Source organism: Aegilops tauschii, chromosome 2, assembly GCF_002575655.3.
Source record: "Aegilops tauschii subsp. strangulata cultivar AL8/78 chromosome 2, Aet v6.0, whole genome shotgun sequence".
In the NCBI taxonomy this organism is placed as follows: domain Eukaryota; kingdom Viridiplantae; phylum Streptophyta; class Magnoliopsida; order Poales; family Poaceae; genus Aegilops; species Aegilops tauschii.
The window spans coordinates 10,016,269-10,034,622 of NC_053036.3; the positions used below are offsets into that span (position 1 = coordinate 10,016,269).

Consider the following 18,354-nt stretch of genomic DNA (forward strand, 5'->3'; position numbering starts at 1 on the left):
TGAGATCAAAAAAGAAAAACGAAGCTCCAACATACACCACAGGTCCACCAAACCGACACAAGAAACAAATGGCAACACAAGGGAGACGACCCTACATGCGCTTGATGCATCTTCTCCAGTCAAAAGAGAGCAAATCACCTTTCTTCGACACAGAAAACTCTCATGGGAAATAAAGTGTAGTGGCATTATGCTCATTAGACATCAGGCACTCGATGCATTCCATGCAGGCCGTTCTTACAATCAGAATCAACGGTGAAACAGATAGTCTGCCTAGGCAGCCGAAGCCCCAAGGCATTACAGCCGCTCCCCCTACTCCCCTACTGAGCTGTTTCTCCCCAGAACAGTTGAAGCGATGCTTTTCATCCTTCACCAACTCAACCCTTGGTACAACCAATTGTGTTCTTTCCAAGCCTGCGGATAATTAATAAATGCATCAGCTACAGTTCAAAAATTATGTGAAATTATAAACTACAAGCTCGGAACTTACATCGCAATAACTCGGTCCACAAATTCATGGACTTTGGCAGTACAGGGTTTCTGCCCATCTTTAAAAGTCACTAGAGCATCGTACACCAGCTGCGCTATGAAACTCTCCGATGCCGTGAAGAAGGAGAACGCAGCCTCTAACTCCTCTGGAGAGAACTGCATCAAGACAGGTCATAAGCATTGTTGTATCCAGTAGTTATCACAAGTATATGAGCGATTGTATCCAAAGAATAAGATTAACGTACTTTTGGGGAATGCTTGAAGAAGTTTGTAGAAAAACGGAGTAAACTGATTCTGTTATCCTCGTACGGGACAAATTTTTTCTTTTTGTTCATATGTTTAAAGTGGTTGTAGATGGTATTCATTGCTGGAATAAATTGCACCTTAGCAGTCCATTTAACAAACTTAAGGTAAGTTCTGAACAGCTCCTTATCTTCCTTATCAAGCCTTGAAAACAACAGATCCAGAAGAGCGCTGATAGCAATACGCTCGGTGTGGGACAGGAGTGCCATGTGATTGGTCAAGTATGCGATGATAGAATCGCTTTGGGGGTCAATTGCAGGAGGAGGACTGTGCAGAAAACTAAGCAAATTTAAGGTATGAATAGGCTGTCTGTTGCCTTCATCTTTAAACGCTTTGTCAAATATGTCATATAGTCTGTTGTAGTCAAGAACAGCCAATATTTTGGTGTACTGTTTCCGGGCAGCATTGATTTTGACATTCCCGTCCTCATCAAACACAATCTGCTCTGAAGTAAATTCTCCACCGAAGCATACTCCACTGAAATGCCTTCTGCATAAATGGATCAGCACCTTTCGAGAACAGAATTGCAGAACTTCTCCCAAGTACTTCACCTCTACTACTGAACCTTGGTTGGCCAGGGACGGGAGAAATAGCGCTTGTGGTATAGACACGGTGTGCAAGCGGAAGAGACCCAAACCACTAATTATTGCATCCCAGTTTGAGGAACTGTGAAAAACAAACATAATCAGTCTTTTCCAATACAAGAAATAAAGGCCTAGAACTGTCAAAAAAATGTTTTAAATGTGAAATAGCAGAGCACAGTCAAGGTAAAAATAACAGAAGCATGGTTTGTCCATGACCAGAAATGATTGATGGCTAGAATCATACAGAACCAAATAGTGTTCCTTTTACCAAATTAATCTTTTACGATCAATGATGGCTAGTTGACACTGTGCTAGTATAAATTATATATAGTTTAGCCACATCAAACTGTCACTTTACCTTAACTTATTTACACCATAACAACTAAATATTCAAATAGATCTAACATGATTCTAAAAAACAACAACAAGTTATACACCTCCACACATGAACCCTGCAAATAATAATCACATCACTATTATATAAAATCATACTTAAATTGGCAATTTAGGGCTAAATCAACTAATGGAGTGATGCCAATCAATAATTATCATAACTAAGCTAGATTGGTGAACTCGGACAGCACCTTCAGAGTTGAGACTCACACACTAGCTAAATGAAGTCTCTACCTTTATTAGGGTTAAAAGACAACAGTGTGCATCAATTTCCAATCAGCACAGACCCCTAAAAAAATGTTCTTCCTCATACTACAACAGCACAGACACCTAAACATGTTGAACTTAACATATGCCATGAAGGAATTCACAGATAACAGCCCATTGCATAAATCAACCAGTACTACCGATGTCATCCAATATTTCCAAATAGGAAGACCTCTTTCTGGGTAACTATCGTATAAAATAAACAGTACTATCCATGTCGGACTGACAAAAATGAACTAAAAGCATACTGAGGTTAAACAGAGACCTAATCAGCCAGTTTTACTAGATAGCGATGCCAAACAAACAAATTGACAAGCTGACAAACGAAACTCAGAGAAGGGTTGTCGAATATTCTGCGAGCAAATTGACAGGCTGACCCATGAAAGCTATAGAGGAAAGTATATAGCTCAGCGTCTAGTCAATGCATGTGCTAACATCACCATCTAGAATACAAAGCTTGGAGTTTAGTTACACAGAGTCAAAAGTCAAGATAAGCTCAACTTTCAGGAAAAGTTGGTGCATATTTCCATGTGCGTCTATAAGAAACTTAACAATTTAGTGATGCCAAGGTCTCTATGGATACAAATAAACTCGCAGACAAGAAAACTACAGAAACATGATACAATGGTTCAGAATGAAGCAACAGTATTTGTGAAACTTCAATTTTAGTATCCATCATACCAGGAATTGAACAAAATAACAATATAGAACCTATCCACCAACGGAATGTATAGCACACTTGCAAGAAAAATTAACATCATAAAGACAGAAAGTAGCTGTGAGGAATAGTAAGTTGAAGAAGCTGGTAATAAACCTCTACCAATAAAAATAATTTACTGCAAAGCTGTGAAGGACAAACAAAAGCATGATTGGTCACTCAAGATCATGACTGGGTATTTGTTCCATGTAGGCCTAGTTATAGTTCAACAAGATCTATTATGACTAACTATACAGAAAAGTCAGTCTCGCTGTTAAGCAAGATACCATAGCATTGAATGACCAAATACAAAATTACTGAAAATTAGTCTAGCGCAATTTATTACATACCAGCCACCTCTTAGTCTTGAATTAATTCTGATTGTGGAATCCTTCTTTACGTGATAATATGATAAAAGTTGCTCAGGATGCAAAACTTTTCCACAAAAAGTTGAGTAAAAATCATTCGATTTTACACCCACTTTATCACATGCTGCTTTCATCAGCATATTCACATTTGAAGTGTAAAGATTTTGTTGATGAGAGATGGTTGAGCCACAAAGATATATAAACACTTGAGAAACTCCCTGCAAATAATTGTTGGCTAAGACGTTAATTAAATTGGAAGGGAGGTAGTAATTGACAGAAGTATAATGAATACACCAAATAGACAAAACATTCAAGTGACTATTTTCTTGAAAAGCAAGGAGATGCATTGTTTCACAAGTACTTTACAGAAAACAAAGAAATGTAGAAGTGGAGCAGTCATCTGGTGGTCATAAAAAGAATACTGGTTTACGATTAAGACGGAGAGAAAGCTATACAAATATAAGGCATAATAAGCAGATAACATAATTATGTTCAGTTTAAATCTAGATTTGACCTTCGTTAAAATTAATGTAATATCCATCCAAAGATAATCTATGGCTATTTTCTTCAATATGATGATACCTACAATCATTAATACCAAATACAAATTCAGACAGCTAGAATTCACTAGATTTAACGGTTATGCTTGCTGGAGACATGAAGATAGCAAGCTTCTCAACAAATCAACTAAGTAAAAACTTAGAGCCATAGTAGTTAGATGCACAAATGGCAACCATAGAATGGATGGACATGACCCTGATAATCTATATAGAGCTGACGGTTTGGTGACAAGACCACATTGTTCCAGATCAAGTTGAACCCACTGCCCGCATTTACAACAAACATTCGATTCAACATCCAACATCCAAAATACTACCATGAAGCATTGCAACGCAAAATTACCTCAGTATAATAGTCGCTGTCTATCTTCTGCACTAGGCCCTTTGAGCTGTTGGAGGAATTCTTAAAACCCTGACATAACATAAGCAATTGATGAAACCATGTAACAACTCATTGAAATAAACAGACAAACATACAATTGAATAACTATGAAGAATCATAACCCACCCAATGTCATTTAAGGTATTGTTTCTAGAAATATCACCTTTATAATCACATATTTATTGAAAATTAATTGAAAGGTGCTGCTAGTCTACCACACATGGACAGATAATAACACAGCATTTTCCAACATATAGCAACAGCAAGTTCCTATAAAATTTTATCTTTCAGCAATGATCAGGAAATTGTAACATATGCACGGGTCCGAAGAAAATCAGAATTAGCGACAAGCTAGACTATATCTTGAAGTAGGACTAAATGGGTCCAAACAAAATCAGAAATAGGACAAACTAAGCTATGCTGTAGCTTGAATGCAAAGCGCTATTTTAGAATCTTGCCTTTAACTCTTCAAATCGAAGAGAATAATTACTTGATTCATCTCCATCAGAAACTAGTATCACATCATCACTCATGGAACCAGCCCTGAGATAAAAATTCATCTACAAGCAATTTTACAAAATATTATCAGCCAGAATGTAAAAGCATAGTAGAAGAGCTGCTGCTTTATTCTCCAGCCCTCAAGTAATAGTTCATCTACAATATATGATCATCCAAAATGTAAAAAAAAAATCAGTACATTGATGCAAGCTCTGAGATAATTAGTGTGTCAAAGTACCTTCGAGATATAATTGCATTTTCCATTATTAGACCCAGGGTAGCCTCCCCTATCACTACAGACAAAATCTGGAAAATCACTAAATGCCTGCAATGAACAGAAAGTATTAGTGCAAAACAATGGGTATGTTCCATCTAAAAAGGGAACACTCTTTGAGCAAGCCAAGAATATCTGATCAGCATGATTTCATACTTATCAATGTATTATGCGTCACATACCTCATAGTCTTGTGGTTTTAAGCTGTTATCCCTCGCTCTTTGAGCCAACCGCTTCACCTCCTCACCGATTGTAGCAAGTCCTGTCTTGTCTGCATCCTGCCACACAAGTAATGAGTTAGAAAAGAGAAAGACACAAAACGTAGATGGTTATACATTCTTTGGGCAGTAAATGTATACCCAGCCAACTTTATTCTCTTTGGCAAACCTTCCACATGAGCGACTTAAAAGACAACAATATACGTATAAGAACCGGTGATTACCTTTCTAACAAGGTCTTTAGATATCTTCTTTCCACCAGATGCTTCCTGCAGTGGGTTCAGTTCCCCTCGCAACCTGTATCACAACAAAATGAAGAACTCTTCTTTATACAAAAGTTCGGTACTTAAATGGTCAATTGCATGCTTTGCAACATCAGGCCTGAAACATACTTGATAAGTTTGTTGACGGGTGTGTCAACTGTCAAGTAGTAATGTGGGATGGTTTGTTTAGAGGCTAAGAGGCGGTCTGCAGTAACCTGAAATGAACAGGACTTAAACCACTACAAGGCAGATAGGATCAACCAAAAAAATCCCATCGGCAATCTTCACAGTTGAAACATACCTTTCTTATCTGCGCATTTGGAATATCAGTGCAAGCTAATCCTGAAGCTGCAAAAGACTCGCTCTTGCCACCCTTGGCTACAGAAGCTTTGTTAAGAAAAAATAGTCATTAGATGCAGGCTGGGTTTCATTTGATTCACATGATATAAGGAAAGCATAAGCCAAATGCATGACCTAATGAGCTTAGAGGCAGGCTCAAGCTTAGTGCAGAACTTTTACTTGGATCTCACAAGAATGCTGGTAAAAATGATTATTACGGAATTCGCGCACACATTTTGAAGTAGAGAACTAACATGAAAAGAAAAGGAAACAATAAGGAATGGCACATAAAAAAGCATGGAGTTATTTTTTTATGAGACCGGGATAGAGGTCTGATTAGGATAAACAATCAAGAATGGTACATAAAAAAGCATGGAGTTATTTTTTTATGAGACTGGGATAGAGGTCTGATTAGGACAAACAATCAAGAATCGCACATAACAAGTGTTGCAACATTGAAACAAGGTTGAACTATAGTTCAAAACTGTGACCACTTATTTTGCATCGAAGGGAGTAATTCACAAGAGCTTTAGAAATCACATTTAACAAGAACACACGACTACACAGCAAGTTAACAACAAACAGAAGTGATTTACAACCAAATCTAGCTAGGAAGAGAGTTCAGTTTGTATAATAATTAATGCTTTCACCCATCTGGGGAATGCAATCAGAGAGAAAATAGCATACCCAAGTAATCTTCAATGTCTGCCTTCAGAATACCACCGTCAGGACCGGTGCCTTTTACACTTGACAGTTGGACCTCCTGTTTGACAAAACACAGACATATGTCTTAATTGACTGCGCACTGCCTACAGCAACTATCTAGATAGACTAGCTCAACTAAAGACTTCCATAGTTATCCTCTGCGAAATTTCTGGAAAGGGAACACTTACATTGTTAGGCTTGGGAGGTTCCCGCTTAGCCTTTGATACATCTGCAGCCGATGGTTTGTAACCTTTAAACTTATCGATGTCACCTTCTTCTTCCAGAATCAAACAAATTACCTAATGGCATAGGCCACGCAGTACAAGCAATAGTACAATGTTAGCAGAACATGCAAGCACTAGTACTACAACATGAAACAATAGGTAGATATCCCTCTTCCATCCATTCTATCTCAGATCTGGCTTGACCCTGATTAAATTGAGTGCATACAGATGTAATTTAGCTTCTGCTGCAGCAGAGCAATACTGTACGGCGACCCGCAAAGCACAAGAATGTACGCAGCACAAGCGAGAGAGAGAGAGAGAGAGAGAGAGCGAGACGAGAGACCTTGGGCGCGAGATCGCTTGTTGGCGCGAGCTTGGAAGCCTGCGGCCTTGAGGTGCAGCCGTAGATGTACACGCACCTGTCACCGCGACCCCCTCCGCCTCCTCGCCCTCCACTCGCCACCGGGACGCAGGAAGCCGCGGGGCCGATCTGCGAGCACGTCCGCACGGCCTCCTCGGCGCCGGCTGCGGAGGTGCCCTCGCCGAACTGTAGAGGGCGTCGGCGAGCGGGGTGGCGGCAGAGCCCGAGCCTCTGGACGACGTCCTGGACGCCATCGGCAGGCGCGCCCTTGCCGCTCGTCTCCTCCACCACGACCTGCTTGCCGCGGGGAGCGGGGTTGGGGTAGCAGCCGCGCCTCGCCGCGGCCTCCTCCTCCTCCTCCGCGACGCCGTCGGCCTCGCACTCGCCCGCCGCGGCGGGCCTGTCGCGCATGGACGGGCGCGCGCGGTGGTCGCCGCCGGGTCCGTCGGACGGCGCCATGCTCGACCCTCGTCGTCGGCCGCTAAAACCCTAGGGGAGAGGAAGGGGACGGAAAAAATGGAGACGACCAAGGCCGCGTCTGTCGCTGCGCATTCCTCTCCTCGCTGTGCGTGTTTGGGGGTGTGGGGTGGCGCCGCGGCGGCTGGGGGGTAGGCTAGGTGCGCGCGGTGCATGGACCCAGTAGAGGAGGGCAGCGTACGATAACTCCGGATGGGCCGTGGACACGCCACTCGGGTCAGCTGCGTGGACCCGGTGCACGGCGCGGGGGGCGCTCCTGCCCGTCCGATCGCATTGGAGGCGCGAGGACGCGGCCTAGGGTCTTCACGCGCGGGGCGAAGCGTGGAGCCCACATATCGAGCCATACGCCTACATGCGGCCAACGGACCCGCCAATCAGAGCCCGGCACCTCGGGTGGGCCAGGGCTAGGCCTAGACACCATGGGTAGACGGGCACGTACATGTAGGGCTTTCTTGTTCGGCCACCTGCTCCAAACCCAAAATTCTACCCTTCCTTGCTCGTTCTTGTTCCGTGCATGGGCATGTGCTGCTTCGGTAGGAGTTCATTTCAAAATTCAAATCACGGCAGCAGCCCAAGCACAATGGTTCATCATGGAGAACGTGCATCTTTTCCCCAAAACTTTTATTTACGCGTATTTTTATTTATTTGGTACTAAATAAAACTTTTGGATCTTACTACTTCTCGGCACATATTTTTCAAATGTGTGTTTTTGTTACTTCTCTAGTCATTCTTAACTCTATATATGCTCCCTCGAGGAGAAACTTCAGACGTTTGCGTGCGCCACCAGTAGGTCACTGGACAACAACCGCGTCGTCTCCAAGGGCCAAGGCGGTGTGGAGATACCCTGCTCCTCCTAAGACACACATCTTTGGGGTGGCGACTCGCGGTAGATTCTCTACCCACTACGGGAACAAAATGTAAGAGAAAACTTGAAACTCTGGCATATGTGCTCTTTGTGGTGTCTAACATGAGGATATCTCTCATGTCGTCTGCAGGTGTCCAATGCACGGAGCTATGTGGGAAGAAGTGAGGGAGCATGGCGCTACTCGGACTTCAAAGCATTCAAAACACAGGCCCCGGATGGCTTCTCCACCTACTGGATCAGTGTATCGAGACAAAACGACTAATCTCCCTCATGAAGTTTTTGCGCATGTGGCATTGCACGAACGAAGTCACCCACCATAAGGCGCTGCCGCTAATGGAGAGCTCAAGGAGACTTTTGAATAGCTGCATTGAGTCTCTCACGTGTATCAAGCAAAACCCTCATTACGAATTTGGTGAGATGGTGGTCACCATCAACAACAAGTCAACGCAAGTGCGACCCGACCCATGGCCTATACGACACGAAAGAAGGCGGAGGAACATTGGGACAGGTGGGACTTACTACCACGGTGGCGTGCCATGTAGGCAGAGTCAGCAAACCACTTGACGGCGAGTGACGAAAATCAGCCCAAGTGTTCCCGACACTTTTTTCAAGTCGGTGCATGACTATGTATCCACCATGCAAGTTCATGTATCATAGGTGCAATTACTCTTTTTAGCCTTCCTTCCACTTCTCACCGAGGTGGTTGTCGGCCTGGTCCTTGCTCTCACGGTGCGGAAAATTGGTGGCCTACATTGTCTCTAATGCCTTGTTCTTCGTCGCATGTGTCGTCAATGACATCTCATCCTTAGTTGTCTCCGCCATCTGGGACGTCTTGTCCATATCCTCGCCATTTTTAAGTTCTTTTTTTTTTGCGATGCCATTTGTAAGTTTGTTGGCATGGTGGTGATGGCAACTCCCCTTCGCAATTTGGCCATTCGGACTCCTCTTCGTCACATTGGTGAGGGCTCTGGTGTCATCATGAGGCGGAAGTTAGTTTGGAAGGTTGTGATCTTGGATGCGTGTATCTTTCGGCGGCGATTGCTTCGACGTTTGTTTTATCGAAAGCATTGGTCAGGTAGGCCTTGATGGCTTACCACGCGCAATCTACAATGATGAGCCGACTCTGCCGATGGAGAGGCATCAGGGGTGGCGCGCCATCAGCTTGTTCTCGAGGAAGAAGACAATCAGACCCTGGGGACCTTTGTTTATTTTAGAGCAGTGTGATGCCTTTTTCGTAAAAGAAGGAAGGCAAAACAAAAATAGAAACTTGGGTCCCTCTCCGCTGATTATGTAACAAAGATTCGTTTTTCACAATGTGCATTTTTTTTAACAAAGAAAACCTGGTGTAATGCGAAAGGAATAACGTAAACTTTGTAAAACCATAGTAAGTACTCCAAATTAATCGTGTTTGAAGGCTTTATGGGAAAACAAAATAATGTAGGTTAGTTTTTAAAAAACATACTTTAAAAAATAATAACGATGTCCAGTTAATGTAATGCAAAAAAGAATAATGTACACTTTCTAAAAGTGTAGTAAGCGCGACAGATTAGTCACCTTTGAAGGCTTAATGAAAGAGCAAAATAAATTAGTTTAGTTTCGAAGATACGTACTTTTATTTCTTTTTTATCTAATACTCCCTCTGTAAACTAATATAAGAGTGTTTAGATAACTAAAGTAGTGATCTAAACGCTCTTATATTAGTTTACAGAGGAAGTACTATATAATCTCTGGCATTTAGTAAATCTTGCTTTTTCAGAGTTTTTTAACTCCAATTTTCTCATCTCATTTGCTCAAAGGAGAAAATGGATAAGCAAACAAACACTTATCCATATGTGCACCCGTGATACACAGAGAGGTCACGCACACAGACGCACACGGTCATCCAGTCAAAAGTGGGAACGAGTAGTATAGTAAGTAGATGGTAAGGTGGTACGCCTGTTTACCGGAGCGGTAGAACTCTTGCCTGTCTCAAACCGGCAAACGAGAAGTCAGCCCCTCCTCTCTCTCTCTCTCTCCACATTATTTTCCTCGAATCTCGGCCTGCTTTTTCCAAGTCCCATGACCGCCGTTGTGTTCTCTTGATTGATTGGTTGCCTTGCCTGATACACGGCACAGAGCTGGAGCCCACGCGACGTACGTACGTACATATGGCTCGGCTTGGACGCAGCGAATGCAAGCAGCACCGCACCGCGGCGGCCGATGAACGTCGCCGTACGTAGTTAGGCGAGACACCGGCCGGTTCCACTCGCGGCGGCGGGGCCGGAAGGAGGAAGCCCGGCGTGTCCGTCCGTGCGTGCTCGTGGACGCGACGGCAAGGGAGGGAGGGAGAGGCGTGCGTGCGTGCGTGCGTGCATGCATGCAAGGACGGACCGGGCGGCGACCGAGGCGCAACGCGATCGCAACGCACAGGAGCTTGCTCCCAGGCTTTGGTGCGCAGTCTGCGTACCAGTCTGCTGCCCGGCCGGCCGGCCATCGCAGGTGTTCAGGCTTTGGTGCGCAGTCTGCGTGCCAGTCTGCTGCCCGGCCGGCCGGCAATCGCAGGTGTTCAGGCCTGGCCCCGTCGCGATGGGCAGCGCACCTGACAAGGCCGCCCCGTGAGGGAGGGAGCCAGCAACGCGTGCCCGGGCTTCCCGGAGCTCGATCGCAGTGAACGTTTGCATGTTGCAACCAGGAGTGGCCTGCCCTGCACTACCATTTCGTGCGTGCCTCTTCGGTACGTACATGCCCCTGCCTCCGTTCATGGAAAGACTACACACTCAACAATGCCCTCCAATGAAAGATGACGACTTGCTTAATGCAAGTTTTATATAAAAAAAGGAGGCATCCTCTACTTGGAATGCATCGTGGCATATTCGCAAAAAAAAAGAGAGAAAACATTGCGGCATGCGAACACTGAAATTTTGTTTTCGGTACCCACACACCCCTCTAAAAAAGTTTACATATTTCGATGCAGGTTAAAGATGAAGATTACAAGTTGCCCCTTCAAAAAAATCAGATTGTTCTAATATTTTATTTCGGTCCGTTGGAAGAACGAGGATCAACTAGAAGGGATCGTTGGTGCTATAATCCTTGATCATAACGGGAAGTTTATAGTGGCAACCAATGAGAAGATGAGCTTCTGTTTCGATGTTTTTCATTGCAAAGGTGATAACGGTTAAATTTCGGCTAAACTTGGCTAGAATAGTCGGATGTAGCAAGGTAGAGCTGGAATCTGATAACGTCGGGGTGGTTTCGACCTTACAAGAGGGAAGATCGAGTTCAGTGACGGGACCTACCCTTGATGATTTCTACTACATGACTTAGGACTTTAGGCATGTTTTGTTCACTCGTTCTAACAGGGAGAGTAATAAAGTTGCCCATGAAATAGCGAAGTTGGGTGGATTTTCTACCCTTGGTACCTGGATGGAGTCACCTCTAGTTGAGGTGGTCACGTTTATTCTATCTGATATGTCAGTTCTCACAAATAATTAATTAAAGTATCGTTTGTCAAAAAAAGGATTAGAATTAGTTGATTGTGAGTGTCTGAGAATACCCTTTTAAATAACTTTGAGATTCATGTAGACATTTAAGGTGGTGTACTGAAGCAAAATGGGTCAAAGGCAAGAAACCACTATATTTGCGCCATCACTTGGGCCATCCAAGATGGAGGTAGAGGAGGAGGTGGCTATGAGGACGTGTAGATGGAAGACTTAGATCCCACCCAGTCCGGCAACTACACCCACACACAGTAGTCCTACACCCAGACGGGCACGGGCACACATCAGCAAAATTGGGCCGCTGGATGGCAGGAGGAGGAAGGAGGAGGTCGGCGAGAACGATGATCCAGATGATTTTATCGGCGATCCAAAGAGCAAGGGTGGAGGAGAAAGCTTCAACATGCAGGAGGACGAGCTGTTATGCGATGCATGGTTGGTCACTAGCCTCGATCTGATCCATGGCATGGAGCAAAAGGGCACAACATTTTGGCAAACATTCACACATGGTTTCATGAACACAAGCATTTTGCGTCCTGCCCCGACGCGGTCATTCGCAACCGTGAATCAAAGTCCCTCAACCATTGATGGTACACCATCCAAGAGGCCGCGTCGAAGTACTGCAGACACTTGGTGCATCTCATCGCATGGTGGCCTAGTGGCGCGCAAATCACCGAGCAAGTAAGTTCATTTGGCCGGATTTGCATACTTTTGTTGATCACTAGCCGTATATACATAATTTTGTAGCCAGATATGCATAGTTTTGCTGATCACTAGCCGGATATGCATAGTTTTGTTGCCAGATCTAGCCGGACATGCATAGTTTTGTTGGTCACTAGCTGGATATGCATTGTTGACAATGTTTTATTTTGTAGCCTTCTCGTGCGTATACAGTGTTCAAGAAGTTGGAGAAAAAAAGTTCACCGTCATGAATTGCATATCCGGCTACAAAACTATGCGAACACTGAAATTTCATTTCGGTACCCACACACCGTTTAAAAAGGTTTACATATTTCGATTCATATTAAATGTGAATATTTTATGTTACCCCTTCAATAAAAAATAGATTGTTATAATACCTTATTATTTCGGTCCATTGGGAGAAAGACGATCAACTAGAAGGGGTTGTTGGTGCTATAATCCGTGATCATAACAGAAAGTTTATAGCGGCAACCAATGAGAAGATGAGCTTCTGTTTTGACGCTTTCACCGCAAAGGCGGGCAACAGAACAGTCGGATGTAACAAGGTAGAGCTGGATTCCGATAATGTCGAGGTGGTTTTTGGCCTTTCAAGCAGTGACGGGAACTATCTTTGATGATTGCTACTATATGACTCAGGACTTTAACCATGTTTTGTTTGCTCATTGTAACAGGGAGTGCAATCAAGGCCCCTTTTTTTTGACAGAATCTGGGGATTCTCCCAAGTTGCCCATGAAATAGCTAAGTTAGCTAGATTTTATACCCCCAGTACCTGGATGGACTTGCATCCGGTTGAGGTGGTCTCCTTTATTGTATTTGATACGTTGGTTCTCACAAATGATTAAATAAAAGCATCGTTTGTCAAAAAGCAAAAGGATTAGAATTAGTTGATTGTGAATGTTTGAGAATACCCTTTTAAGTTAGTTTAAGATTCGTGTAAACTTTTAAGGCGGTGTACTGAAGCAAATCGAGTGAAATAAAAGAAACCACCACATTTGCATCATCGCTGGCAGAAAAGGTGATCTTTAAGGGATTTTGTATAAAAACAATCGTGCGCAGGCACTGATCGCTTGTTTTTGGCTCCGTTAATCCCCTGAACTGACAGACCGGGCCCGCTTGCAGATGTTGACGTGGCAAAAAATAATATCAATTGCATACGGATTTAAGTTTCTTTTGCAGAAAGACTCCTCAAAAGAAAAGAAAAAAAAAAGTGATCGGGTCCCTCCCTCCAACTCCAGCCCCATGCGCCTTCATCTTCCCCTCGTCCAGTGGTGGAGGCCGGCTGCCATACACAAGACACGTCCTCGTCGCTCTTGGTCACGTTCGGCTTGGCAGCGTGCCTGGCCGGCTCCGTCATGGGGAAGGAGCCCCGCGGTATTTTAATCAAGAAGAAGGGTGTGCGTGAGGCACTGAATGCTAAGAAGCACACTTGTTTAACAATGACCATGCGTGCATGCATGCATGTGGTTCCATTATTATTTTTGTTTGCCATGCCATGACACACGTTGCATGTTCTCAAACGGACCTTCGCTACGTAGGAAATGGTTCCCTGTGCTGTGAGTCCCTGCATATAACTGGAAGTTAAAATATTCAAGCGACCGGGAGGTTTGTGCACATGCATGGGAGAAGAGACGAAGCAGGAGTAGGCGCACAAGTCAACCGACGACACAAGAAGAGCCTCAACACTCCATCCATCCAACAGGCCAAGAGGATGTCGGAGCCGAGCCCCACATGGACATGGATGAGACGACCTGGGTCTTGGTGTTGCCATGCTGCATCCCCGAGCCGAAACAAGACAAGGACGCCAACACATGGGTTCTGTACGCCTACGCCATCGGCTCCCACCTAGTAATAATATATAGTACGTAGGTTTAGACGCGGCAGTCAACCGCCCATCCCATCCCGATTGACCTGTCTCGTCCCCCGGCCCTCGCCTCTCTAGCTGCTGCCCGTGGCGTGGCGTGCGACCCGGCCGGCCGGCCATACCGCATTTTACCGCTGACTGCTGCCGTGCTGCGGGTGGTGGTGCGCGCGACGCCGGCGCGGGCTCGAGACGACACGCACCTCTCTCTCTCCATCTTGCTTGCCTGTGGACTCATCATACTGGATAGACACATGAGGAGAGTGACATACGAGACGCATCCTGTGATGGCGCGCTCGATCCCCGCGCTACACAAAGCCAAGGTCGATTTTAATGAGCCCCGGACCTATCCCGCCTGTCCCTACGCCCAGTCCATGCGCCGCCCCTCTCTGCAACTGGGCCACGCCCCACCCGCCCTCGGCCTGGCGCTGACGTCATGCCTGCATGCTGGTCTTGCATGCACTCGAGTGCTCCTCACCCACGCCTTGCCGTGTCACCTCCGCAGGCTAGCTACAGTCGCCCATCGCCGGCCGGCGAAAGCCTATCCACCTACCCTACCCTACCCTACCCCAGCAATCGCTTGGCCATGCCAAACCCCGGCGTCTCGTCTCGACACCGCTGCTGCCTCGTCTGTCGTCTCGACACCGCTGCTAGCTACACCCCCGTGCCGTGACGCTCTACCCAGGCCACGCACCGTGTCAGCCCGCCCGTCGCGCGCGGTCACATTTCCCTTCTCCTCTCCTCTGCTCGTTGGGCACGCCGGCCGGGCAACCGGTCCGTCGTCTCCTCCCACGACCTCGCCTGGACCGAGGCCTACTACGAGGCCATCTGTCGCACGCTCAGCGCCAGCGTCGGCGTCGGTCACTACGGGCCCCGCTCGACTACTACCTCACCTGGAGCACATCGCCGGCGTCGGTCACGCTGATTTCGTCTCCGTCCGCCTGCCCGACCACTGTCGGCTCACCGGAGCTCCTGCCCGCCGTCATTCATCACCTCGTGCGCCCTCAAAATCGATTATATAGGGTAAAAATTTGGTTTTAAGGGACCTACCGATGCCTGATCGATTTTTTTACTCCTCATGTCGGCCACCACTATATTTACTCGACTGAGGCATGTTCACTTGACAAAAAAAATATCCTTCTTCCTCGCTCACACCGCATCCACTCCAATGCCACCCAAATCCCCTCCGCCCGCACTGCAGCTACGTACCCCCACACCCCCGTTGACACTTCCAATCGGTTTGCACAATGAGGAGTACATGGCCGACCCCTGCCGGATGCATCCGGAGCTCGTCGCCGAGGAGCGTCGCCGGCTCAAGCTGCACGAGAAGGGGGGCGACGGACCGGAAGTGATCGATCTTTCGTCCATCGACTCTCACCCCGACCACAACGGTGTGAATCAAGATGGCAACGAGGATGAAACCCATCGGATTTTGCTTGCCCAAATCCATCCCCATGAGAAAATCACAAGCCTGTCCCCGTCCCCGTTACCGCGCGCGGGACTTGTTTTTTGCCCATCCTCTAAACCCACATGGAACCGGTCCCCGCGAGAAGTCAATGAAGACAACAACATTTGAAAGAAAAATAGGAGATGAGATCGCGGCTACTACGAGATGGGATCGAGCCTAGGAGGCGGTTGGGGAACCTAGGTTTAGGTGTTTTGCTGTGTGGGAGAAAGAGATTTGAGGAGCGAGCGACACTACAATGACCGAGCGAGGGGTTGGTTTGTACTCCACGGCCTCGACGCTGGGGGCTCGTCCGCTCGGGCGCTGTGGCTTTGGGCCGCTTGAGTCAACATGGATCAATGCATGCTAAAAAAACATATTTTGATGGGTGTTGTTGGGTTTTGGGTTCGGGTACTACTGACACGGGTTTAAACTCGCGAAACTTATCGGGTTTTATAAAGTACCCACTAGTAGTCTCGCGGGGATAGAAAGACGCCCATCCTCGTCCCCTAACAGCGTAAAAAACCAACGGGGACGCGGGTTTCGGGGCCCCATTACCATCTTGAGGTGTGAACTGGAAGATATATATCCTGGCCTAAGAAGACTACAACTAGTTTTCTTAGTTTTTTCGTTTGAATCAGACTAGTTTGAATTTGTATTATGCAATGTAGTTTGAACCCAATTGTGTTATCTATGTTTATATTCTTTTTTTGAATGAACTCTATGATTATATTCGTGCTATGCAATGTAGTTCGAACCGAATTGTGATATCTATGTTTATATCTGTGTTACGCAATGTAGTTTGAACCAAATTGTGCTATTTATGTTTATATTCGTGTTATGCAAAGATGTTTGAATCAAATTGGGCTAGTGATGTTTAATTTGTGTGATTTTGTAGGGAGTTAAATTCAAGAGCCCAACACCATCCACAACATTTGGGCCATACCTCAGGTCACCGGCCTAGACATCCACTTGTGGCCCTATCCATCCTATGGAAAATTTGGGACTCTCTTTTTTTTTGCGGGTAAGAAAATTCGGGACTCTCGAAATGCGCATGTCTTCCACCATGATTTGCATGCTTCAAATGTAACGATCCAAAACATTATTCGAGACATCTCCTTGTGGACCTTTGGATGTAATGCTCCCTCTCTAAAGGTGACGGCCATATCTTTCGTTTCTAACAACTACACTTTGAGTAATGATTCAGGTGGCGGCCTTCTCCCCTCGTTGATTGTTAAAAAAAGCACACATGAAAAATTAGCATTAGCTATGGCACAACCTATAAAAGCAATTCTCTATCGGGCTTGCTAAAAATCAGTCGACTGAGATTTAACCAAGTCTCAATCGACCATGTAACATCTTGTCCCAACGTTTGTAACCTTTTTTCCTACCGGTTGCAGCATCCGTCTTGTTGGTTGTAGCATGTTGTCCCTCATTGATTATAGCACATCATCTCACCGGTTGTAACATCCGTCATTGACGGTTGTAGCATTTTAATCACACCGGGTTGGAGCATCAGTTGTCAATGGTCGCAAAACTATTGCAACATTTTTCATCATAGGTTGTAGGCTGTAGCATCTAGCCGTGCCGCTTGCAACAAAACAACTATGCTGACGTCACTCGACTGAGACTTTGTTAAGTCAAGTCTCAGTCGACTGAGTTCTAGACAGACTCATTTTCTATTCAGTATCTTCCCTATATTATCAACTATCATACACCGCAGAATTAAGAGAGATTTTTGTTTTTGAAGTTGAATTAAGAGACATTTTGATATAATCGTCAAAATGTGTCCACGGAATTTGGAGCATCTTGCCTCGACACTGGCCCAACTTCTTGTCCCGCTGACGCGGGGGGCCTCCCAGCCAACAAAAAGTTTGCAGCAACCATTTCCGTTCACCGTGGGACCCACTCGTCAGTAATCCCCAAACCACGACCACGAGGCTCTTCCGCCCCTCCAGGCCGCCGGCGAGCCGCGCCGCCGCGCAGCACGTAGCATCCCCGTCACACCTCCTGCGGAGCCACGGCGGTCGCCGACCTCAAATGAGGGGAATGGAGGGAGGCGAGGCGCCTGGCTAGGCCAACTGCGATCGAGCACCCCAGGGGCTGGCCGGCGGTGACGTGCGCCTCGTGGACGCAGTGCGCCGCCGCGATGCCCTGCGAGCTCTTCGAGATCTTCGGTAATTTGAATCTAAACCCGCCCCGTTTCCCGAAATCACGCTAAATTTATCGATTTCGCGGGAGGCGCCTCGCGGACAGACAGACCTCTTAATCTGAATTTTATTGACTGCAACTGTAATCTGGTCTGATCCAAGTCTTCAATTGCGGCATCCACCACGCAGCAGCACGACACACCACACAGCTTCAGTCTTCCTGCATATAGCATTGTCGGTTTGATGGGATGGTGCCATGGAGTTACCTATAGCAAAATGCTAGCCAGAAGTTTTTTCTGAATTGTTGCTAGCCAGAAGTTCAGAACCATGCCAAGATGATCATGCTTGTTGGTTTATTTAATTTCTGTTTCGTTAGTAACCCACTTTGCTGAGACTAGCCAGAGGTAGTACTGAGTAGTAGTAGTAGTAGTAGTAGTAGTAGTAGTAGTAGTAGTAGTAGTAG

The 18,354-nt window shown here is 45.9% G+C and overlaps 2 protein-coding genes across 2 annotated transcripts in view; both read right to left on the reverse strand.

The window, feature by feature from the left end:
- The window catches only part of LOC109772684 (FACT complex subunit SPT16), a 317,676-nt gene that overhangs the window by 240,673 nt on the left and 58,649 nt on the right, over positions 1 to 18,354 (reverse strand).
- On the reverse strand, positions 50 to 7,417 carry LOC109748105 (uncharacterized). The gene is made up of 14 exons (XM_073507690.1): positions 6,905 to 7,417; positions 6,526 to 6,636; positions 6,320 to 6,395; positions 5,595 to 5,680; positions 5,423 to 5,508; positions 5,255 to 5,327; positions 4,995 to 5,090; positions 4,777 to 4,863; positions 4,499 to 4,600; positions 4,002 to 4,070; positions 3,081 to 3,316; positions 732 to 1,455; positions 488 to 642; positions 50 to 411 (listed from the first exon to the last, which is right to left on the reverse strand). Exons 1-14 carry the CDS (start codon positions 7,379 to 7,381, stop codon positions 375 to 377), a joined length of 2,415 nt encoding a protein of 804 aa, XP_073363791.1. The 5' UTR covers positions 7,382 to 7,417; the 3' UTR covers positions 50 to 374.